Source organism: Strongylocentrotus purpuratus, unplaced genomic scaffold (genome assembly GCF_000002235.5).
Source record: "Strongylocentrotus purpuratus isolate Spur 01 unplaced genomic scaffold, Spur_5.0 spur5_scaffold_1, whole genome shotgun sequence".
NCBI classification, from domain to species: Eukaryota; Metazoa; Echinodermata; class Echinoidea; order Camarodonta; family Strongylocentrotidae; genus Strongylocentrotus; species Strongylocentrotus purpuratus.
Window position 1 is genome coordinate 25,541,899 of NW_022145594.1, and position 26,699 is coordinate 25,568,597.

The 26,699-nt window shown below is 37.8% G+C and overlaps 2 protein-coding genes across 2 annotated transcripts; both read right to left on the minus strand.

The window, feature by feature from the left end:
- Positions 1–465: 465 nt before the first annotated feature.
- Positions 466–17,133, minus strand: LOC100887904. Its single transcript, XM_030978647.1, has 11 exons — positions 16,667–17,133; positions 11,505–11,921; positions 10,876–11,298; positions 7,601–7,834; positions 6,412–6,561; positions 5,641–5,793; positions 3,828–3,977; positions 3,329–3,613; positions 2,697–2,910; positions 2,048–2,221; positions 466–1,092 (listed from the first exon to the last, which is right to left on the minus strand). Exons 1-11 carry the CDS (start codon positions 16,722–16,724, stop codon positions 945–947), a joined length of 2,406 nt encoding a protein of 801 aa, XP_030834507.1. The 5' UTR covers positions 16,725–17,133; the 3' UTR covers positions 466–944.
- Positions 17,134–23,551: 6,418 nt separating this feature from the next.
- LOC115921302 (ileal sodium/bile acid cotransporter-like) lies at positions 23,552–25,021 on the minus strand. The gene has a single exon (XM_030978648.1). It carries the CDS (start codon positions 25,019–25,021, stop codon positions 23,552–23,554), a length of 1,470 nt encoding a protein of 489 aa, XP_030834508.1.
- Positions 25,022–26,699: the final 1,678 nt, after the last annotated feature.

Genomic DNA, 26,699 nt, shown 5'->3' on the forward strand with positions numbered 1-26,699 from the left:
CCTGTCCCTATCCGCATTCTCTGCTTCGCAGCCAAGGGCGAAATGGAACTGTAATTTCCCTTTGAAGTTGGAATGATTTCTTTAAAACCTCTTTTCATGTAATGGTTGTGACAACAAAGTTAATTATTGTCTGAACTTTAGTGATCAATCTTTATGACCTTTTGAATTGACCAGTACAGTTTTGAGGACATATGAAAAATTAACCCATCCAGGGAATGGTCAGAGATGACTCACGTGATGTAACATATTTCCAACATGAAAAAAAAATATGGATGTATATGACGTCGAACGAGTCATAGGCCTATACAGGGGGGTATTTCACAAAGATCCAAAGTTGAACTTTTCTCTAAGTTGGACTTAACAATTATGGAACGCCGTTGGCATCTATGAAAATATTCTGTTAAACTATTTTTAAGAGGCATAACATGTTGATTCAAATCATAATTGTTTTCTATTATCAAGGAGATGTTATGTTCTTGATGTGGAATGTATAAAAAGTCTAAAATAATTGAATTGTCACTTTTGAGTATATTCTATTTTAAGCCTACAAATGGCTCTCCATGATTTTAACGTCCAACTTAGAGTTCAGTTCGCCTTAGGGTCTTGATGAAACACCTCCTGGATATACCCCGTTTGACGTCACGCTCCCCGCCCAAACATACGTGTGTTTTATTTATCACAGCGATCAGGAATAAAATATTATCACAATCACTACATGAAAAGAGGTAGGCTTCTATAAACTTAAATGTATTCCAACTTTTTGGGCAAAGTGTATTTTCCGATCAACCGGCCTTCAGACCACAAACGGATCGGCCTGCAAGCCAATGTAATGAGCGGCTCATGAGGTAATACTTCCTTCAGACTCCCCGTGCCTATTTGATGTTTGCTGCTAATAATATTTGATTTAAAAAGTATGTCAAAGTTATTGGAATTTACTCCACAGGTTACGGAAATCCAAAGAAAGGGTCAGCGGTGAGGTGAAAGCAATCCATCGGTGAACCTTCCGGTGTAAAATCACTCTCCTGACCCTCGAATCCGGCTGGTCCAGCCTTCATACACACAACCGATGTATCCGGTACGCTTCCGACGCATCTGTTTAGTTTTATTTTCAAAAGGAAGCATCGAAAAGTTTTGTATTGATAAAACAAGTATCGATTGGTAATTTGATAACCTATTACCAACCAGCATAGAGCCACTACAATATGGCCCACGGGATAGATTGTATGAAAGAGAACACATTTTGGAAACAAAAAAACCCATTTGTGTTTTGGTTCATCAAGTTTTTCAGATTTCTTGAATGGATTCCCTACTAAAAGCAACGAAGTCGGAAAGGCCAAGGGATCTTGTCAATTTATTCTTTACTTGTTATTTTAATTGTCGCTTGAAGCTTTGACTAATAAACAGGAAAATAAACATCAACATCTTTTAAAAGAAAACAAACACAAACATCCGAAATATCTGATTTATGATGTTCCAAGCTAGTAACTTTAAAACTTTAAAACCATATTTTCTGTCTTTGTATTTCTATTTTTTAAAAACATGATTTCTTTGTATTAGGAAATTGTGGCGAGGAAATAACAATTCAAGTGTTGCAAATTTTAAGCACAAGGGAGTAGCAGTGGTCGAATGAGAGAAAGGCTGAATGAAAAATGCCGGTATCATGGAGGAGCTCTCATACTTTTATGTATTATTTATGATAAGAATAAAAATAATTATAGTAATAATAATAATAGTAATAATAATAATATTTTGACAATAATGATAATAATTATAATAATAATGACATAAAATACATTTATAAACGCTGTACTGATATTATTCCGGAAGTAGCCAAGCGGAGTCATCGATGAATCACCATAATAATTCCTGTTTTAATGTCGCTGCTTCTATATTCATTACCTGAGATAAAATTAGGCAAATAAAAATCACCTGTTTTATGAACATAAAAATATCAGCTTATATCGTGATTGATTGAAGAACGTTTGTATAAAGAACAACCCCTCAAAAAAAAAAAAAATAAAGAAAAAGAAGAATAACTTGAAATCACCTGCAATAGTCGTCTCGTCCATCTCCGTTCTCGTCCTTCATGTACCAAGTATTGGAGTAGCCCGGGTCAAACCATTCCTTAGAGGCGTTGGGTGAGGTATACGCTAGTAAGTCATCTTCCATCGAACCAGCGAGAAGACAAGACATGAACGGCTTGCCATCAGCCCTTACTATCCTGATTTATAGAAAATGCAAATAAATATTTATAACTGATGCTGATGATGACGACGGCGACGATGATGACAGCTATTTCTACTTCTTGTCCTCCTCCTTCTTCCTCTCCTACTCATCTTCCACCTCTTCTACCTCCTCCTCCTCCTCCCGATCCTACTAACAAGTTTAATACTACTACTGCTGCTGCTGCTGCTGCTACTACTACTTCTTCTTCTCCTTCTTCCTCTTCTTATACTGATACAATGAGGAAAATCAAAATGATAATGATGATGATGGTCATCGTGATTAAAAACAACAACATCACCTTTGATGAAATTATAGTACCTGGATTCATTTCCTGAATATAAAAATGGCCGATTTATTTCCTGAAATATAAGTGCAAAAATAGTGTTGCAGTCAAGTACTATTAGGTCATAAACAAACACAAACAATTGCTATTTCTATGTTTGTTAACATCAAATACCATCGTTGCCTACCTGCAAAAGTCATTTGGCGCCCCCTGTCGCTGAACGTCGGTCCAACCCCTAAAGAATGACGTCATACCCCGATCATTGATGACGTAGGAGCGCGCCAAAACGGTTCCGTTTGCGGGGCAAATAGTAGAGGGCGCGGTCCCATTCCCTGATAGTGTGGTTACGTTGGATCTGGTGGTGTTGTGGTCCAGGTTCGCGGATGTGGTAACGTTCGAATCTGTCAGGGGAAGATGGAAAAGAAAAAGAGAGAGAGAGAGAGAGATGGAAAGAGGGATCGGGAGAGAGAAAGAGAGAGAGGAGAAAGAAAGAGTGAGCGGGAGAGATAGAGAAATGAAAGAAAAAAAGAATGAACTAATATGAACTCCACGCTATGCTGGGTACGCTACTATGGACCTTGGACTATGAGGCATTTTTTGATGCGACGTTGTACTGCGTCAGCTACTGGCGCAGTCGTTGGCCCCCCCCTCGTAAGTAAGTGTAAGTGAACAATGCGAGCATTGCGTTTGCGTTAAATTACTAAATTCCTGTTCAGCTCAAATAGCGTAGGTAATGACGCAATAGAAAACATACCCTGTGTCCAACATGGTTTTAATAACTATCTGACCATTGGAAAATTCGACGAAAATAAATCCTACCTATCGCTCCTGATTCCACGGTGTAATTCATCATCATTGTGACGTTACCTAACGTAACATTTATGGAGCTTTGTGTAGGCTGCATCGTTGCATTGTAAATCATTGTGACGTTTTGTGTTGGAGGCAGTGTGACGTCGTACGTCATCGTGGAGTTGTACGTCATTGTGACGTTGGAATTCATTGTGAAGTTGGAAGTCATCGTTACGTTTGCAGTCGTTGACTGATTTGACGTCGAATTGCCTTCAGACGGCGTTGACGGTGTCGTCTGCGAAACGTATTGTGTTCCTGATCAACAAAAAAGAGAAACTTTGAATTTGTGGATAATTATCAGCTGGAAGTTTCCTCTCATACTATGTATTGCAATTAAAAAGGTCAGCTACACATTTGTAAAAATAAACGTATTATTGATTTTAAAGGTTTTCCTTTGTTTAACATGATCTTAGAGCGGTTGAGTTTATTAATATAATACGTAACATAATCTATTAAGCTTTCCACATACCATTTAACTTGATGAACATTGTTTTCTCCATATTCTTAAACAAGCAGATGTATTCGCCAACCCATGATGAATTCAATGACGTAATAGTCAGCATGGAGGTGAATGTACCGACATCGGTGCTGTATACCTCTTTGATGCTGTTCTCCTTCCCTGCGTTGAGAGAGAAAGAGAAAGGGGGAGGGGGATATGATAAAGTAGGTAGTAGAGAGCAGGGGCGTAGACAACGGGGGGGATGAGGGGGATGCATCCCCCCCACCTCACAAGGTGGGGGGGATGGCATGTACAATCATCCCCCCCAGGTTTTGGGGAATGATATTTGCTTACTTAATAAGTCATAATGATGATAATAATAGTAATAATAATAATGATAACAATTATAATATTAATAATAATAATAATTATGATGATAATAATAATCCTCATCATTATTGTAATTGTGTTTATTGTTATTAGCCGGTTCAGACGGTAAAAAAAAAGAAAATCTTACAAGATAACCACAAGATTAAACATGCGCGGATCTACGGGGGGGGGGGGGGGGGTTAGGGGGTTTAAACCCCCCCCCCCTTGGGCGGCCCAAAAAACAAACAAACAAAAAAGGGGGAAAAAAGAAGAAAAAAAGAAGAAAAAAAAAAAGAAAAAAAAGAAAGAAAAAAGAACGCACGCTGGAGAGAAACCCTTTCAAGTGCAAATAATGTGAGAAGATATTCAACTCATCTGGTACCTTAACCAAACACATGATAACTCTGGATATATCTGTGTATTTAACTGTTACTTGATTTAAAAAGACGTTATCATGCACTGCTTTTTATGGTCTCCATTGTGTTTATAGATGCCAGGAAAACATCACTTTAATACGGGGTTCAAATAAACACCCCAAAAAAAATCGGCTCGCCGCTTCGCGGCTCGTGGACGATGCTCCGCATCGTCATTATTGGTCAACCCCCCCTTAGCAAAAAGCTAGATCCGCCCCTGAGTCATCCTCCCCAGGTGTACGAACCTGTCTACGCCACTGGTAGAGAGAGAGAGAGAGAGAGATGAGAGAGAGAGAGAAAGAGAGAGAGAGATAGATGGGAGTGAGAGAGAGAGAGAGAGAGAGAGAGAGAAGAGAGAAAGTGTGGGGGGGGGGGGTGGCATGAGTTTTTGTGAAATGGAGAAGGTAAGAAGAAGCAAAACTAAGAAAAGAAGAACAACAACTATAGACATAATGGGGAAAAGGGGCATTATGAAACTATCATAGCCATTTATATACAAAGTTAAGCCAACTCAGTTTATGGTGGGGAAAATTTGCCGAATATTGCTTTGGTGGACAATCACAAAACAAGAGAATAAACGCCACGTTGTGACCAACACAAAAATGTGGGCCAAACTCTTTGTCGAGACAGATATATGGCTCTGAACATAGGCATGCGGATCCACATCAACCACATACATTTTCAGACCAAAATTACATAGTCCCTATCTTTCGGCTAAAAACTAATTGTAATTTTGCCCCATCGCTACGTCTGTAGTTCTAAAAAAGAAAGAAAAAAGTCCTTTCATTAAAAAAGAAGGCTTTCACGTCGTACGGGTCTCATATAATTCATGAATATTCTTCGAAATGTATGATAGAACTGTATAATCCTGAACTAGTGATCATTGTTTATATTTATTTGAAGCAATATATTTCATTTTTTACTCTGTGCCATTTGCCTTGTAAAGGGACAATATGCAGCAGAATAACTGAATTCCCATAGCCATGAAATTACATTTTATCTTCCAAACAAGGTTCAATTAATTTAGCATTAATTCAAAATCTGAACATAAAGTAGCCTACCCTCAGCTGCGATTTCTATTCCGTTGGGGTCGAACCACTGCGGCCGACTGCAGTTCGTACAACTGGCTGAGCAGAATGCGTTGACCTTTGACCCTTCATCTGTGATCACCTGACCCCGTCCGCCAATGAGAGGCCAAAGCGAGATCTGCCCTTCTATAATCACGTGACAAACAAACGAGTGAAACAAATCAATGCATGGATGATTTTTTTTTTTTCTGAAAGGGAAATTTCATGGACCTCACATCAAACTTGTTGACATTAGTAAAATTCAAGCATTTGATTCTCCCTCTAGTACTTTTCTTTTCTTCATTGTGATCGACTTAAAATCCAAACGTGATAATAAATTGTGTTGCTCTTAAAATGCATGATGCCAGGCTTTTGCATCTTTTTACGCAAATGGTAATGACCAGGCACGTAGCCAGAGTTTGATGTTTTTTATTTTTGTTATTTATTTATTTATTTATTTATTTATTTATTTATTTTATTTATTTATTTATTTATTTTTTTTTTTTTTTGGGGGGGGGGGGAACATACATGTAATCGATCGGGGTAAAAAAAGGGGTCTAAAAAAGTTCAACCGATCTTGGAATTTTTTGGGGGGCACGGGGCATTGTGTATACATTATCTTCGGGTGAGCCTGAATCCCATGACCGGGGTGACACTATATCTCTAATGCGCTTGGAGACATCGTCGATGTATTTAGCGCTATATATGCTTTTATATAGCTTATTATTAATGTTATACCATTTGGTATAACGTTGAATAACCTACCGTTACTGTAACACATCGCACTCTCATCGTATATGGACGGGTAGTCATTGCAACTCAACAGACGAATCTCACTGTAAAACCCCGCAATTGGGTCGGCGTTACATGAATCCACGACCCGCTGACACAGCTCACGACAAGGCAGCAATGGTTCTGACAAAGAAACGGCAACAGTATACATTTAACAAAATTCATTCATACTCCCGAAATCTGATTTTCTTTCCCTCGTAATTCAAGAATGAAAGGTTGACTGGTTGAATAATATGTCTCATTCACAAGAAACATAAATCGGGACAAAATGTTTGTTTACATACTTCAAAAAGATTACTTAACTTGGCAGGGGTATTAATAATTTGGTTGTACATATTGGCCCGAATTCACAAAGAAGGTTTGTCGACAAACCTCCTTTTGTTATTTGCAAACCAGGTTTGTAAAAAACGCGTCAAAACGCGTCATATGACGTACATAAACCTCGGTTTGTCGACAAACCTCCTTTGTAAATTCGGGCCATTGAATATACAATTGTATAAATGAGAGATGACCTCAGCGTTGAATAAAAGGTGAACCTGAGTACCCTTTCATGGGTGAAAACAAACATTGGAATGAAATTCTTAAAGTGTAAAGAGAGAGTCTGTTTAGGATAGTCATTAGTTTAGAAAGGAAGGGGAGGAGAGGGGTGAGAGAAGGTCAGGTGCATTAGGTTATAATTCGCAGACACCAGACTCATGCGTTTACAAGTCCCGCACACACCAAACCCGTAGTCCCACCAAAAAATACCCCAAATTTCCCAAATTTGGGGTTAAGGAATTGTACGATAATGACTTTTCTACATTAGGCGATTGGTGGAAAAATACAAAGCATTACATAAGGCCTGTCGGTCACAACATTGAAGTCTAACCCTCGGGTGGATGACAAAACCTGTAATATAGTCGTTGTAGTTGCGGTTATTTTACCTGACTGCTAAGAAAGCATAAATGATTTTTAGTAAGCAACAAGAGGACCGACGGCTCTAGGTCCTCTCCGAAAGACTTCGTACTAAGGATTAATGCCTTACCAAGGGCGCTAGCGCATCGCCTTGGTTTCGAACCTGGGTCACCGGATTATTTTTTGTTATTGCGTAAACACCCGAATGGTGTCAAAATCCCAATGAAAGTCGACTGTTATGCGTCTTCAAATTGCATCAGATTCTTACCTACTTCAGGCCCCAATCTGGTGCAAGGCGGCGCGTACACCGTGCATAAGAATTGCTTCATATACTCAGCGCACTCTGTATCCCGGTTCCTCAGTATCTTCTCCACTGGTGCGATGATGCTGGCCGCAGCCGCCTGAGATGAAAAGCCTGACCCGCTGGAATACTGCACGTGGCGGTAATTCACATTGCTACACAGACTGCGAAGTGTAGAATACGTAATCTCTTCACAATGAGCTGGAAGAAAAAAAAGGAGAAAGAAAATGGCATTTGAAAAAATTATATAAGCAGAGAGTAATAATGAGAATGTTGGAAGAGATAAAAGAAAAGAAGAAATATATACGAATCCATGTAATCTTATACTTTGATACGATTTATGTTTTTGTTGTGCAATTCATAATAATGATGATGATAATGGGGGACGTTCACGGTTTCGGTGATTTAGTTTGCCTGGCCCATTTCTGGCAACTTGTAAATGTTAAAGGAATGAATCACAACAATGATTTTTGTTTGTTTTGTATGATTTGTTCTTCTATGTAATTCTTTTGTATACACTTTGTTTGCCGGATAATAATAATAATAACAATAACGTGATAATAATTAATAATACTAATAACAATGATAACAATACAAATAATGATAAGGATAATGATATAAAATAACAACAATGACAATACTAGTGACATTAAGTACACTGCTACTAATACTAATGATTAAAGTCACATATTTTAAGCGCTTAATTCTACCACTCCGGAATTAGCCAAGCTACTCTGATAAAGCACTCCGGCATTCAGGGAATTTCTTCCTACCAGGTACCCATTTACATCACGTGGGTAGAGAGGGTCAAATGTAGATTATAATGTGTTTCCAACTGTAGAAAATAGTGCCGCGGTGGGACTTGAACCACGAATTATGTGAATTCAGAGTCAGGGGACATATCCACTAGACCACACAAGCTCTACATTATTCAAGAATATCTTCAAAGGAATTTAATTTCAAAACGCCGTTTCTATACAATCAACGCGTAATCTACTGCTGTGCAGACGGCCTCATCTGTTGACCAGTTCAAGAAACTACTCAAGTCACATATATTCTGCTAGAATTACTTTATTACCAGCCTACATTATACTTTACTAATCTCTGAGAAGTGTTTAACTTTTGTTTTTAAGTGGCCCAAACATTGTGGAGCGTGTGTGCAGCGCTTTGTAACTGCAAGGAAAAGGCGCTATATCAAATATCTTTTGGATTGGATTGGATTGGATGAAACACCTTTAATTTTGTTTCAGTCTAAGTCAGTGGATGGACATGGGGCCGTAGAAAAGACTTCACACCATGAGAACAAGTCAAGGTGAAAAATGTTGTTCTAGTTTTCGGAATTCCGCTATTACAGACAAGTCACCTCAAGTGATTTCCGCGTCTTCCTCCTTAGCCTCGTCTTCAGGCTCAATAAACTCGTCATATTAAACATTGAGAATGATCCTATGTTTGGATTATAATCAATACGATGCGAATCGAATTGAATTATTAAACGAGGGGAGGGGGTGAGACTGCAGAGAGAAGACGGGGTGAGGGTAGGGGGTAACAAATTATACTGTATATGGGGGGGGGGCACATTATAAGAAAGGGGCATGTGTCGGTTTGACGAAGCGCCCTAACTCTCACATGAAAGGGGTGTTTGTCTTCTCATTCATGTTGTTAGAAAGCTCTTAGAATGATAATTTGACCCCCCCCCCCAAGAAAAACTACATTTGTATTAATTCTTCAAAGGAGAACCGGTTTACACTTGTTTAGGCACAATCTGATGGTTCGATTTTAAAATAAATAAGGCACCATTTCAGTTCTTATAGATGATCGATAACTTGCATGAATCAAACAGAAAAATCGCAAAGAAGTGGGTCGCTTGAATTTGCTTTTAAATTGAATGGTTGTTACTAGGAATCTGAAAAAGGGAGAGCAGAGAAGAGTTTTGAAAATATAGATACACCGTCTAAAACAGTATATGGCTGACCTCAAGTCCCTGCCCGATAACCAATGGAATTGACGGGTCAATCACGTATCAATTAAATGGACTGAACTATTCGTAGTTCACCACCATGATCATGACCAGGACTATCTGTTACCCCTGACATGTTTAATTAAGGGTGACTTCACTTTTCAAATTAAGGGTGAGTTTACTTTTCAAAATAGTCATTATTACCGAACGTCTGGAAACCCCTCGGCACAATGACTATTATGTCAAGGCAGCAAAAAGAAATATAGTTAACAACTACAATATTTATACCCTTATCGATTTTTGTAATTTCTGAGGTATGTGAAAGTTGATTTGTTTCAATTAATGTTGCTGGAGAATGTGACTTATTAAAGCATACATCTAAAAGTATTCAACAAAGACCCTAATTCGACCAGTTCAGCTTTCATTCCTGAGTTACGAAAAACACAAAAATCTAATTTAGAAGGGTTATGAATGATTGTTAACCGTAGTAGTTAATTTAAATCAATCAAACAAGCTCCTCCTCAATGGCATAGTGTGAGTCCATCCATCAAGGGGGATGAAGGGGGGGGGGGGCAAAGGAACGACTGCGGGGCACCTGTTTTATTCTAAACGTGAGGGCGAGTTTACAAGACTGATTAAAGGAAAGGGTGAGGGATGTGGTCCATACGTTTTATTTTCTCCTCATTAATCCCTTCTCCCTTTCCCGTTCTCTCTTTTCATTTTTGGTTATATTTTATTTCACCGTTTAAATGGGGGAGGGGCGTGCCCCTGTGCCCCTTTTTTGTAAAAGCTACGCCACTGTATCTCCGTAGCTGTACAATATCCTCTATTTCCCATGTAGTCCATAAAATAATGTTTGATCGTTCTCCATAAAGACCCTTTATGATTGGCTTTATATCCAGGTTCCATACGTGCTACGATCATGCGTGGGTTGATCGCACTTTGATTAAATGTCAGTGACCGGCTTATTCGTTTTCAAGGTCGTATCATTACCTTGAACTTTAAACGGCTCCACAGTACTGCGATAAGATGTCATAAATCAGAGAAAATTCGAATAAAAACTAATTGCAACGCTCCCGGTTGTGGTATCGATGCAGCTACCCTAGTATTTAAATAGGACCCAGTTATTTATTACATCATAAAACGAATGAAAATAATAATTTGTATTTCCTTTCTTATGATATGAATCGGCCAAAGTCAAGGTTGAATTATATCCATAGGCGTATCGTTAAAACAAACAACTTGTCATATCATAAATATGTTAAATAAAAAGACATGTTCTTACGGTGAATATAAGGTTCCATGCGGGCATCTTCAAAAGCACCAACATCCGTCTGGTTGAAGGCTCGGGTCAGAACCGTGTAAGCCGCATCTGAGGTCAAATCAAGATGGAGCTGATCCTCACCAGCAATCACGCCCTCACCGCCGTCGTCTCCCCGGTCGTTATAGTAGATGACGTCAAAGCCTGTGACCTCTGGACTGAGGTTGGGTTTCGGGTCCTTGACCAGCACCCAGCCATCGTTCGACGCGGATCGCTCCACGGTGAAGATGACGGAAGGGACGTATGGTTCCTCCGGCCTGGGTGTGGCTTCGGTGCTGGTTGTGTTCATGACGGGTGTGGTGGTATTGGTGGTGGTGTTGGTGGTGGTGTTGGTGGTGGTGAAGGTAGTTGAAGTGGTGGTCTCTTGTTCTCTGTAGGTGCTGAAATCTGCATAAGAACAAGCATGAAAACAATCATGAACAACTGGTATTCATGGGACATTGGCAAAATTGAGGCGGTGGTGGTTCTTTTTTTTTAAGAGGGGAAGTTTAAAATTCTTTAGAAATGCACCAATAGAAAATATAAATATCAATTTGACAAGAAAGCCAGAGCACAATAAGGGTTTTAAGAGATGAAATACTCAATAAACTCACCAGTCAGGCATTTCTTTTCCTCTCTCCTGGAAGGGTAGTTTCTGCATCCGAAGACTTCCTCTGACTTGAAGCCCATGCGCTTCATCTGACCCTTGCACTTCTGGTTGATGATCTTCCTGCATGTGTCCTTGCAGGGGGGCATTCTCTCCCCTGTTTGATAGTCGCATGCTGGTAGGTAGGCCCCACAGATGAGGGCAAGGAGGTCCCGGGAACACCCTGTTTCCACCAGAGGCATCAGGCGTTCAACCTCCTCTACGATCTCGACCTGAGCTGCCGTCCAGCCGAATATGTTGCTCATAGAGATGTTGCGGAAGCCTAATCTTCTGCAAGCATCCACCTCGTTCTGCTGGCAGAGCTCCCGGTCCTCCGGCGGATAGGGAACCCCTCCAAGGGTTCCTATGAACATATGAAGTAACACTGGGAACGAAAAGAACAGGGTTTTGGTTAAATCAACCATACCTCCATTTGGGAAGAACGCTTCGTCAGTTAACCAGTCCAAGAAACTTATGAAGTCCCATTTATTTTGCTAGAAAACAATGGATTGTATTGGCCTTAGTATTTAATCATGTTATTTTTAAGTGTTTGTTTACATGAAGAGCAATGTGTTCAGCATTTAGTAACTAGAAGGAGAGGGCGTCATATTAAACGTTGGACTGGCTCGGGTTGAGAAATAGAGGCAGGAGAAAACCAACATTTGGTAACAGAGAGGCAAAAACTTCACATTGGGCGACATCATACTGGTTCTACGAAACCCAGTAAGAGTATAGTGTCAGGCATAGTGTTAGGACTAATTCTTGGTGAACAGCTAGGTAAAGGCTTATTAGAATAAGTGTCACGTTTAGTGTTACCTACAATCAGTTTTAGTGCTAGGTTTCGGATGTGGGTTAGCTTTAGCTTTTAGTGTTATTGGTGAATAAAAAAGGAGCTGATCTGTGAAATACAATCAACTTGGGTGTTTAAGACGTAACAGCCTATCTCCTGAGCGTGGTCAAAAGAGCCTATTATGAGCTAATGTTATGAAACGCACATATTCTGCTTTCACATAGGCTTCCCTTCCCCCCCCCCCCCAAAAAAAAAAAAGAAAAAAAAAAAGAAAAAAAAAAAGAAAAAAAAAAAAAGAATCGAACAAAACTATTTATTTAAGCTTCAACTATTCCCTTTAAATCTTTTTGAGCACTGATGTATCCATGTGGAAAGAAATCACTCAAAGCACCAATTCAAAAGTCGATATCATATCCCTTTAAGAGTATTCAGTTGAATGGAGATAAACACCCCCCCCCAAAAAAAAAGAGTAAAACAAAATAAAACCAATGCTACAAGTGGAAGAAGAGGAAACCATGTGACCATTGAAAAGATAAGTCGAAAAATATAAATCGTTTATAAATCCGCTAAAAGGACATGATAGAAGAAGCCCCTTTGTGAGTTTTCAACAAAATAGATTGACCTAGCCGATAAAAAAACAGGACACTGAATGGGACTACGGATTAACCTGCACCGAGCTTAGCGAATCTTATACAAACAGAGGCAATGGTCTTCAGGAAAAGGGTCATATCACAATGTATTTTTTATAAACAGTACATTTCATAATATTAAAGATAAAGGCGAGTTCTGGTAATGCGATTGCATTGTGAAAGAAAAGGTGTGGAATGGATCAGAAAAAGTTGATCATATAGCATGTAAGTATTGGTGTGTACTGCAAGATTCTGGAGTCATCAAAATCATCATACATTTGGCCCAGTCTTGGTAAAGTAACAATCGCTGTACACAGAAAGATGTATATGGGACAACACAAATGGTGTCGGGGCTAGTACCACCTTGATTTCTTTATCTTTCTATGCTCATTACTCAGCCATTATACATTTTCTTCCATTTTTTTTTGGTACATGACATTTAATTGTAATCTTGAACATTCAGTGTAAGTTTCGTAAGATTCTGTGAGAATTCATTTTTTATTTTTTACCAGAACTCAAGTTTATCTTTAATTATTCCTCCCCAAAACAACATCAACAGTAATATAATGATCTGTGCACAAAATGATGCTAACAACTTTTCGATTTGTTTTAAAAGAAAAGGAGATAAATTAAGCTATCATGAACTACGACAAGGTAATTTAACTTATTGCCAGACAAAGTTGACAACGTCATAAAACTTTCCGTGTTCGATTCTTATGATGTTAAATATGCAAAAATTATCTTGGCTAATGTCCCAAAGTTGTGTATTTACATTTATTTGCTCATGTGAGTCACGTATATCATGTCTAAATGTTTTTAAAACGTTATTATTATTATCTAGTTTTATGATTTTTTTTATACGCCTGCTATTGACTTGTCCGATCAAACTCTCCATGTTAGATTTTTATGATATGAAATCCGTGTCAATTATCTCGCCTTCTGATCTAAAGCTGTTTACCCTATCATTTGCTCATTATACATATAGCGTGCCAGATTAATTTCCTTTAATCGTATATTTGTTATGATTGTATTACATTATATTGTTTAAAATTCTTCATTAGTATCAATTGTATAGCATATACAAATACCTCTGTGTTGCGCCCCGTTAGGTCATAATGTATTTCACCTATTGTTCATATAACTGATATCCTTTTTGTTCTTGGTCCCCTTCTTCCTCTTATTATCCTCCTTTTTCTTCTTTTTCCTTCTTCTTCTTTTTTTTTTCAAGTTCATTATAACTATTATTGCTATTATTATCATTATTATTGTTCAACATTCATTTCCGGAGACTCTGAATTACATAATAAAATGAAGTGAAAGGGAAAAATGAAAAAAGTTCGATAAAAAATGTGATTGGATCAAATTTCAAGAAGTTAAAGGTGATGCACAGTTTTGGGAAATTTTGAAAAATGGATGGATAGTAATTCTTTAAAATGTTGATATATTTGGATGCCTCTGTGGATATTATAATCATTAGAAAATTGAGCCCCGAAACAATTCTGCTTTCGAGAAAATGTTGATAGACCGAACGTAATATTTCAATCATGCAAATGCTTAGCTTGTAATGGCATTCAGACTTTGCATTTTATATGTCTGGTTTAGTAATTTGTACAAGTGCGTGTCAAATCTTAGTTATTGCATGGTACTAATCAGGAAATGATTGTTGTTTCATAATAACAACCTACTACAACTAGTTCATACAGGAGAGGTGACCTGATATTTTGCTCCAGCCTTTATTTTGTCAAAGATATAGGGTCGAGTTCTGGGTTAGAATTTGTTTTTATGTCAGGTTTTGGGGATATGGATCTGAATTGGACAGATATTACATGAAATAAAATGCAGAATCAAACATTAATGCGGCCTGTATTCATGTATTACGTCTCTTCAAACAGATGAAGATATTATTATTTATTCTCTTCAAAATAGATTTATTATTTATTCGTTTTTTCAAAATAGATGGTACAAAAACAACAAAAAAACAAAAAATATTTCCAAGTACGCCCCCTATGAGAGCGCCAATGGCTGTATTATATTATATTAATTGTTTACTGAAAATTTCACATGTTATATATATATATATATATATATATATATATATTGTAATACAAAAATATTCATAATTTGTGAAGTGTTTTGGCTACCTTTAATAAAATAGTACACTATTCAAAATTCTTTCATAAAGAAAATGATCATTGGACACTAAATTGCACCTTTAAAGAATTATGAAACCCAATGTTTCATGATATACATTCAAACTACATTGAATGTATCACTGTTGAGTTGGACAGTGACAAATTATATTTCTTTCCTTCAATACCATGTTTGAGGGGCAATGTTTAGTTTTAATGTGTCTGTAAACCCTCTCCTGGTGGTAAATGTTGTCACCTTTAAATATTATGTAATGTCCAGCCAGATTAATTTAACTTTGAATTTGAATTTGAATTTATTAACAACAACACATTATAACAATGACAGTACATATTAACAATCATACAATACAAAGAATAATACTGATACCTGTATGCATACCATAAGAGTAATGTTGATTGAACAGTAATGTTTTTTAAACGATATTTAGACATAGCTCTGCATACTATTTAATGTACATTAATATATTGATATATACGTAAATATGTGTATTACTATATTTAGGTGAAGTTGTTATTGGGAACTAGTTAGCACAAGTGCTAGCCGAACCTAGGATGTAGTAATACAAATAATATCATACAGATGTGCATGACAGAATTTAGTCCACGGATGATAAAGGAAAGTTTAACACAATTCTTAGGGGCGTTTGTCGACCCCATCCCAAAGGTTATTTGTCTAATAGTGTTGGGATTATTCTTATTAATATCCATAATCTTTTTCGTACTGAGAAAGGCGCTAGGGTTTAATCAGTGGGATGAAATCGATCTATTTTAAAGGGAAGTCCACCATGATAGCGAGCTTGTATTAATAAAAGCAAACAAGAATACAAAAAGTGAAATTTTGAGCAATATCCAATTAAAAGTAGGAAAGTAATGTTTTCTTTAATGTTTTCATCAGTGGAACAAAAATGCCTATATTGCGACATATCTCCTCTCCAAATTGTGTATTTTTTGTTTTAAAAACTTTCATTCTTTTAGTTATTTTTGGCGGAATAAATTTGTTTCATATAGGGGTTGTATGAAAACATATTTGACATAAACATACTTAGGGTGCACGTATTTTTATAGGAAAAATATGATATATATCGAATAAATTTCTTACATATTTTTTATTACAAATTAAATGGGAGGGGAGCTCGCAAGATACGTCACATGATTGCAACTTTCTTATTTTTAATCAGATTTTGCTTAATCTTTTACTGAACGATTTCTCTTATTTTCGGCTTTCGCTAAAACCATGTTAATTAATATCACGGCGCTTTCCCGTTGGAAAGGTAGAAAATTGTAAATGAAACTGGGGGACTATTTCGGGACAGAATTCTGGCGTAAAAAAGTCATTACCGGTATTCAAAGTTAAATTCGACATCCTTTTGTATTATCATGATGCAAAGGCGACAGTTTCAACCCATCGTGTTGATAGCTAGCTAAATGTATTTCAATTATTCATAAATTATTGTTCATTTACAGAGTCACCTTGAAGCAACAAGGCTAACCGAAAAAACAATCGGAAAATTTGTATGAAAATCAGAAGAATACGAACCATCTAGAACATGTTTATACTCACCAAATGTCCAGACGAATATTGAAAGAAGTCGACCACTTTCATGGTTATGCTTTGCCATCCTGACACCTGACGTCTTATGACTCGTAGAACTTTAATTAACTCAAAATATCTTCAGTGTGACGTCAACAACTGCCAGAATCCAACGACATGGCTCTTACTTTTGATAAATACTGGTGAAAATAGTTGTGTGATTATTCGGAATGATGAACCAATTAAAGCTTGTAGGGCTATTCAATATATATCAGAATATAATGAATATGAGGCGGCTTTAAATTACAACTTCCTCCTCCGCAAGTTGTTCCTGACTCTCGACCTCTCTAAATCCTTCACTGTCAGTCTGGTGAAGTATAGTAACCTTGTCGAGGCGTCAACGTAAAACTACTATGGGTCAATCGACCCCACTGATTTGGCTAAATCTGCTCTCGATTATCACTATGCTTCGGAAAACTTAGGATCGGAAGAGAGCTCAATTTCAGAATCGGCCGGTTAAAGTTGTCGGGGTATTACTAGAGCCGTGATAGAAAAAACAAAGATGGGCTCCATTCCGAGGTCAGGTACGATGGGGACAAGGACCTAAAACCGGTTTAAATCCTCTAGTTCCGGACGGAAGGTTATAGGCTCATCGTATCATCGACTTTAAGCATTTCAGTGGCTTCTTTCTATTGGCACTATACTAGTATTTTGCAGTAATGCATATTTGGTATGTATACTATTCAATATGTGATTGTATACAAATGATGCATGCGAGGTTCTTTTTAAAACTATGCGCAAGAGGTGACCTCCAATAGTACTATTTGCTGAGGGGCGCAGCCCAGAAGCAAATGGTACTATTAGAATTACCGAGGCCAATAGTTTTAACCAGTACTTCGAAAAGAAGGCATGGTATATTTGTTTGATATCCTGCATAAAAAAAAGTATTTATAAAAACGAAAACAAAACAAAAATGACATTTTGTATTGAAATATTTAGGAAATTTCAATTTGTATAAAAAAAGAATTAACAATTTTTTTTGTATTCAATTGAGATATGAAGAAGAAAAAAATCAACTCCCAAATAATACTCCCAAACAATACTTTTTCAAAGCAACCTTAGAATAGTTTACGTGACGAGCTTTCAACCAATCAAAAACCATTAAATTGTTGATGCAGGATACTATACTTCATAGTTTTGGGTAACACGTTTACTGTTGCAACTAATGAAAGGTATGTCTTGGTACAAATGATAAGTAAAAAATAGTACAAGTTTAGTTCTGTACTTAAGCTTATTCTTATTTGACACAGCCAGAGTCTGATAGAGGCCTACCTTAAAAATATATAAAATGTCGAATTAAAGCCTATCTGCACTAGTTTGGCCAGGGGGATTAGACCCCCCCCCTCCCCCGATGGTCACTGGCAGTTGGTTACCTCATCAAATCGGCTCTCAATTAACATAAGAAAAAGGGGACCACGGGGGATCAACGGGTACCGCTTAGATATTGTTTGCTTTATAGAGGGCGCAAGTAGCTACACATAGTGTCGTTCCGCTTTAAAGTCTGCGCATGCAGACTAGTCTGTATAGGAATTTGATTTCTCACCACCACATTGAAATTATTTGGCAATGATAGGATAACAACAAACCGTTCACATACATTGTTCAATTCAGATGGAAGAATCATGAGACAAAAGTGAGAAAACAAAATCAATCCAATATCCATTTTCTACTATATAAATTAATTTTAATATGTAACGTAATGTATATAACTTTTCATAATACAAACAAATGAGTGAGGTCCCGTAAATGTACTGTTGTTTTCTACAGAAATCAAACGGCAAATATATATTTGAGGTTAATAGGCCGCAGATAACAAGTAATATAACCTGTTTAATACATTGAAACTATAAACAGAGATTTGTATGTGTTGACACGCATTAAAAGCCCTAAGCTTTGACTACATGTACTTTTTACGACTCAGTTTGTAGGTTATGTTTTGATTCTAAATACGCCATTCTTCATCTTCCCAGTTGATCAATGTCAACTACCTTTCCGTTCACAAGATTATTAGTACGAGGTTATGCAAGGTCATGCACTTTTTTTTCGAAATGTTAATTCAATGGTGTCATCCTGGTTCATTCCTAGATGCATTCACCGTAGGCCATGCATGGACGTGAATATTAGGGGTTGGGGTGGATACCCCCACATACTTTACACTCTAAGAAAAAAGGGTGCAAAAAAGGGTGCAAAATAAGAGTTTGCACCCTTTACATAAAAATGAACCCTATTGAAGGAAAAGGGGTTCAAAAATGGGCGCAATATAAGATTTTGCACCCTTCCCACAAAAATGAACCCTATCGACCAAAAAAGGGTGCAAAATAAAAGTTTGCATATTGCATGCATATTCATGATTACTTTCCACGACGTGTTCACATAAAAATACATTTATCATGATTTGTTAAGCAAATTATGACAATGCATATCAATAATATTTTGTGATTTGTATCTACCTTTGGCAATCATTAACCAATAGATTATTTTGTCTGATCATGTTACAATTACATTCACATTTTAGCAATAGATATATTGATTATATGATTACTAACCAAGAAACATCATGCATGTTTAATATGTATTTGTGTACGAGCGAATTTTACCAGTATTCCTCGACGATGGGTGCAAGATTGCACCTTTTAAAGGGTGCAGGATTGAACCCCTAAAGGTGCTGTTATTGCATCAGTTTGCACCCCTAATGGAGCCGGATTGAAAAATTAAGGGTATTAACATGTCTCCTAAAAGATGCAATCTGGCACCCTCTTAAAGATACTATTTCCCTTTTGCAGCCAACCTCAAATTCTGTAGAACTTTGCAGGAATTATGAATATGTCATGTATGTCCTATCTGTGAAATTTAAACGTTAGCAGTGTCCTCATATTCAAATTATGCAAGGAAACCCGTTTAATTGCTAGACTTCACTATCAGACACTATTGAGTGACTGGCCTTTTTTCTTCTTTGGTATTAACATGCATAAAATGAGCTGTAAAGGGTACATGAGCATTTGTCTACATCAATACCCCACTTCTTGTGATGGCCAAGAATTAAACTTATTGAATCTTTGCGCAGCATAAAACGTATAACCATTCGGTACAATTGTCTGAAAATCAAGACTATTACTTTTGGGCTCTATAGCCCTAAAGTCGATTTGACAACTAAAAGTCATTATTTTCCCACTTGAAGACATTTTCAAGCCCTACCTTTTTTAAGGGAAGTTCTAAATTAGTATTATCTTTCAAATGCAATTGGAATTTAACTTTTTCATTTTTTTGGCCTGCAAATGGGACATAGTCCCTTTAATGGGTGCAGGATTGAACCCATAAAGGTGCTGCTAGTGTTGCATCGGTTTGCACCCCTAAAGGTGCAGGAATGAACCATAAAGGGTACTATTTCCCCTAAAAGGTTTAATCTGGCACCCTTTTAAAGGGTGCAGGATTGCACCTTTAAAAAGGGTCCATGATTTAACCCCTAAAGGTGCTGCTATTGTTCCATCGGTTTGCACCCCTAAAGGTGCATACTTGCACCATTTTTTCTTAGTGTGTAGAGGGAAGGGTGGCCTGTACAAATGTACTTCTCATTCTTCAAGGAAACAATTATTTTACAAATCAACCAGTTTTTGACAATTTGGACAAAATCAATTTAGGGATTCTTATAGTAATACAAATTTGTCTTTAATGTACTATTACATTGCGAAAAGAGAAGAAAGTTTTATAGCGTCTTACAATGAGTCCTATTTTATCTAGTTTCTTCAAATCTCACACCAATTTATGTTAGCGGAGTGTTTTATAGTCTCACCCTGGTTTGTGCAATATATCTCAGCGTCTGATTGCGATACCACCCCCCTTATTCCTCGGCACGGGTACACCCCTACGGATCCTGCCATTCAATAGGTTCTATTGTACATGGTGTATAGCATGTGTAGGAGAGTGAAATACAAGGAAGCAAGGCCGTTGGGGTTATGAGGGTAGGAGGGGAGGATTTTGCCAAACAAAATGAACAGGCACATGAATATCATAATTTGATGAGCATTTACAGTATGCAATGCAAACAATTACAATATAGTACAGTACTGTACTGTAATACAGTAATGTATTACAGCACTTTACAAACATTTTATCGAAATTTACACTGGTGATTATTACAAGTTTTGGCACTTTAATATACTCTCGTTGTCTAATGTTATCCTCATGTACTATCAATAAACATGTATATCTTTTTGAATGCCTTTCAAGAAGAAAAAGTGTTGTTTAACAGCCCCTTCCCTTTTGTGGCCTTTTCCCCTCCTCAAATTCACTCATATTTTCCCTCTCCTCTAGACATTTTCTTGTGAGGTCCTAACTCGGGCAAAAATCCAGAAAAGCTATTTGGGCTAGTGTTCTCAACAGCGGATTAATTTTAAGTCAGGTTTAATCCCTGACTGAGTCGTCGAGTAGTACCAAGTCAAAGGTCAACCTCCTTATTGATATTGTATACATTGCGATGATTAGGCCTTTCACCAAATGAACTCCATATTCATTTATCAATAATTGCTAGAATAGTTGCAGTTACACTACACTTTTTATCACATGACGAATTATCAAAAGCTAAAAGTGCAACTTTGGAGTGTTTTATATTAAACGCCTGCCGAAATTTCACCCATTTTTGCAATGTCAATGCAAACTTCGCAAAAAAATACAGTGCCTAAGTTCCCGAAAAAAAGTCGCTGCATGTGGACGCACAGTGAGTTGCCATTGCAAATAGCTAGCTGTATATGCTGTTAGCTCGAGGTAGCTAGCTGCTATGTTTCGCGGAATTCACACGAAAGTAAAGTTGTAAAATTCAACATTTAAAGTTTAATAGAAATAAAAGCATACCTTATATGAATGAGTAGTTACATGAACCATCTTTTATCCCAAACACAAAAACATTGCCAATTCAGGGCAATATTTTTGTAAAGAGAAAAAGAGAGATTTGAATGGAAAAGGCGGAATATTATAGCACGAAGCATTACTCTGTCGTGCACACTAGCAGGCTGTGTTAATCGCCGTTCGTTTAGGGGCCAACACATATCCTAAACGGAGCGTGCCCGACTTCTGTGCGAGCTCAAAAGGGCACTTTCGCCAGGAATAGGGCCGGTGTCTGCTCGATGACTGTGACTCTGCCGCGTTTTTAAGGGGTCGGCCGACGTTCGCAGGGCACTGAAACCTGCTTCCAATTCAGCGATTTTCCAATGCCGAATTTTGAGGTCGCAGAACCCGTACACAGATCACCTCTAGATCGCTCGGGCATCGGCAAACATTCGATCGACATTCGGGCTGCAATCCGACGATTTTATACCATTTTTTGCTTTACAAATTCGGACGGAAGTCGGCAGAGCTGCGCGGCCGTGGCATGCAGGGCACTTATATGTCGCTAATGTGTACTACTCATTAAAAAATAAAAAAATAAAAAAATCGGTATGAGCTAATTTTTTAATGGGTTTTTCAAGTAATGTACATGGTAGTCCCGAACACAATTTTTCCGAAATTTATTCTTGTTTTTAGAAGAGATTTTCTCCCCTTTTGGACAATTTATTTAGTTCCTAAATAACAAAAAATCGCAGGATTTGCGTTGACACTTAGCCTTCCATTAAATAAGTGGAGTTGTTGTTATTATTATTTGTATATGTTTATTAGTAGGTATAGCACACCAAAAATAAGTACAACAAACACATGTTATTTGATGATTGCAAATGATCAAGCTTTATGAAAGCTTCAAAAAACGAAAAAACAGAATTGAAATCGGTCAATGCGTTGTAATTTTATACCATTTTTTTGATATCGCAAAATTACCGAAAAACCTGCCAGAAATGGTAAAATTGGCAAAAATGGCAAAATTCGACAAAGTTGTATTACCGTTTTGAAAACAGAAGCAAACAAAATAAGTCATTTTTGCCATTTTTGCGAATCTGCAGATATGAAAAAGTTGTGAAAATAACTAAGTCCGTCTAATTAATATGCGCATATGTAATCAAATCAAAACCGAACATGATGCATCAATGAAACCTATGTATATCAGACAGGTATGGAAATATTTTTTTTTGAAGGAAAAAAAAAAGAATATTCATCAAATATGCAAATTAGGTCATTTCATCTAATTATATATATAGGAAAGTCAAACTGTTCATTTTGTTGGCTCACCGTCACAGCTATTTTCTCATATGTTTCACAAATTATTCAGAAAAACCGAACAAATGATAAGAATTTGCTGACTTTCAGCTACATTACAGTATAGTTTTGAGGATTTGAGGATTTATGACGATTTTTCGAGAAACCATTCAATTCAACAGGCCATAACATTTTACAAGGACTGAATTTCAGAGAAAAACACAATTTAGTTACCTTAGTACAGTTGTGGCTACCTTGAGTGTAAATAACAAATTGATTTAATGAGTGAAACATATGAGGATATTGCATTTTTGTAGAAAAGTTTTATACAATGAGATGCATTTTCACCACGCAGAATAACAGTCAATGGGCGATCAGATGGCCATGCCACACATGGCTGAAAAGACAATATTCTAATAATTCTGTAGTTAAAGGTATGCTTGAAAGATATGTGAAATAAAAATTTAAAAATATTGTTCAGTTTTTTTGTTAATAAATTTACGAAAATTGCTATTTCTACCAACTGACTGCTTTTGTGTATGTGTATGTGCACAGTGTGATCACCCTATTGTTGGTTGCGAACATTTTGAAAGGCAGTCGGCACCAATCGTTTGCTGTTGTTTTTCTTATACTGGTTCGGTACATCAATTCACATTAAGCTTGGTTTAATTTAACCTGCTTTCTTCAAGAATAAGGACCAGAAAGCCCACAATGCGGTGCCGCATTAGTGTAACTTCAGATTCTACCATTGATATCACCGACATCGTGAGGAAAAGTTTTATTTCCTGCAGAGTCATTGTTGTTGTCTTCGGTCATGACTTCTTCTTGATCCAGCATGTTGATACTTGTGAGCTCAATTCCTTTTCCATTATGATCTTCAACCGAATCATCTTCAGCCTCGTGACGTTGGATGATATCTTGAGTGTCTTCGGCATCTTTCCGGCTAAAGAATCGATTGAAGACCATCCTGCTGATGATTATCAAGATGCCAATGAAAAGCATTGAAAAAAAGGCCAGACTTGGAACGGCTGTAGCGAGGTCTGCTTCAGGGGAGGGGTACACCGCCCTCAAGACGAGTGAAGTGAACAACCCATTCTGGACGCCTGTCTCCATAGATACAGCAATCACCTTCGCGTTGGGAAGTTGCGAAAGTTTTGCAATGAGTCCACCAAGGATCCCTCCACAAAAAGGCAGCAGGAAAGCAGCAAGGTAGACGGTTGGGGGAGACAAAAAGATATACCATGAATAATACATCGTCATAGCAGCAGAAGCTAGCATTATGATTACCAGGACGGGCTTTAGGATCTTCAGTACCTTCTCTTTGACCTGTGGAAACTTGTACTTCAGGAGGATCCCAAGCAGGACAGGGGTCATAAGGATCGCTATCTGCATCGCGATTTGAGCATACGGCGTTTCGATGTTTGCTTCTGTCAGGAACCGTGTGTAGATGAATATGTTCAGAGGCATCATAGCTAGGGCCAGGGTTGTTGAACACGCTGTCATTGTAATGCTTAGGACGTAATCTGCATCGAGGAGAACAGTCAGATCATTGCTTGTCTTCCCACTTGGGCTACACCCTAATAGAAGCAACCCCAGCGCGTAACTGCCATCAAGTCCAACCAACTTAACGATACCAAGGGAAAGAGCGGGCATTACGACGAATTGACAGAAGAATCCGATAAAGATGGGTAGTGGATGCTTGAAGCAACCCACTATGGCTTCAACGTCCATAGTTGCTCCCATCATGAACAACGCACTGATAATAGGGGCATAGAAAACATACTGAAGAATCACCTGGGAAATGGCATTACCGACCTTGATCTTCACCACAAGTGATGCTACCTGTTCACTGCTATCCGATCCCAACGCTGCCACCAGAACTCGAAGTTCCGAAATACCGATGTGTCTTCCCTTCACGGTCACTGCGAAGGTCATGGGAAAGATTGTTTCGGGGTTTATTTCAAATCGCGCGAATGTCTTGTTCACGACCTCAAACGTATATAAGTTTTCACTTTCAAAGTAGACCGAGATTACATCGTTTCCATCATACGAAACAACGGACACATTGACGGTCTCCTCCTGGCGTTCAAACATAATCACTTGAGTGACATCTCCAAATGTGATATTGATTGGCTGCTCACAAGACCCTTCGTGAAGCATGCACAAGAGCACTAAACTGATCATCCAGATGTATGTCGTACCCATATTGATGTTTGATGCAGATTTCTTTGCAGGGAAACTGTAGGAAAAAGTTAAACAATTGCCTGTTGTTTGAAAACAAATTAAATCAAATTTCTAAAGGAATTAATTTCTATATCGTGACATTGGTAATTCTACGATGCTTCATGCACAGGTCTCACATTAATATTATTATCATTAGTGTATCTATTATTCATTATCATTATTTAGTATTTTGTGTCGTCTGTATCTGGGAGGGGAAAAGCATTTATTTATTCACTTATCTTATACGAATAAGTGCAAAGGCAGTCTCCTCTACACGTGGCCTTCTCACCCTATCTGAGGGACGGAGTGCTTTCCACTTTTACCCAGCATGCGTCTACAAATCAAATGAGAGCACGCTAACACACAATGCAGGCTTTAATCATTCGCCTGGGCTGGATTCAAACCCACGACAGGCATATATATATGTTGACCTCGGGTGTTAATCTGTTATGCTAATGCAACGACACCACAAATAAAAACAGTAGCAATAATAATAATAACACTTGTAATTGCAATAATAACAACAAACATGCAATATGATGTCTTGGTAACTTTACCTTCGTAGGTTCTACCGGTAAAGATCGCAAGCATGCAAACGCAGGAAACTGTAACGGCAGCTCTAACACAATATCACAATACCAATCGTCTAATATTTTTGAACTGTTTCGTGACGATATAGTATCTTCATCAGTATCAATACTCATCGAACTTAGGGCCCTGCAACCGTGTTATTACCCCGGTTTTAACATTGGATATACACTTCACCCCTATAGGCCCAAATGTGCTCATGCGCAAATATTGACTAGCAACAACCTGTAAAATAATGTACCCAATAATATTATAAAGTAAATACTTATACGGAATGTATTATTATCAGGTGTGAGTGCACGACAATAAAAAAAAAAAAACAACGCTTGCTAGAAAATAAGAGGCTTCAGAGACCTGGTTCTTGAGAAAGATTATCAATACATCATGGACAGAAAAAATAACAAACGAAGAAGTGTTAAAGGGGGTGTAGCATCTTTTGGACAACTGCACATAAACGAATGGACTCGATTAACGGTCAGCGAGCGCTAGAGTTCGAGAAGCAGATCGAAGTTCTCCTCACGCTTCGGTTTCGCGTATGTTACACGCATGTGCGTATATAGGCCTAGAGCGGCCGCGTCGTCCGTTTGGCCCCGAGTCAGGCTACGGGAAAGACACGTAGTCTCGTCATGCTATAGCCCCTGTAAGAAAAGCATGAGTAAAACCATCACTCATCAGCACAATAAGAAAGAGGCAAACAAATATGTTGCCCACATATTCAGAAAAGATGATGTAGAAGAAGAAACAAATATATTAACATAGAATATTGAGCAATGGAGTAGGGGAAGGCAACACCTTATTTGCAAAGCGTGAACAAAATTAATGGGCACCAACAATTAGATGAGCAGTACTAGCTATTTAGGACAGCGGACAGTACACAGAAACGTTTTGCCTTGACCGCCGTTGTCCGTTATAGGCCTAGCACTTGATGATGAGGATGATCATTTATTACCCCATTACTCTACTTGAAAGTGTTTTAATAATCTTCACGGTCTTCTATTTGCGTATTTGTGAATTGTACTCACACATTCCCACTTATTATTGTACCACTTAGTGCTTCAGCAGTTGATGTCTC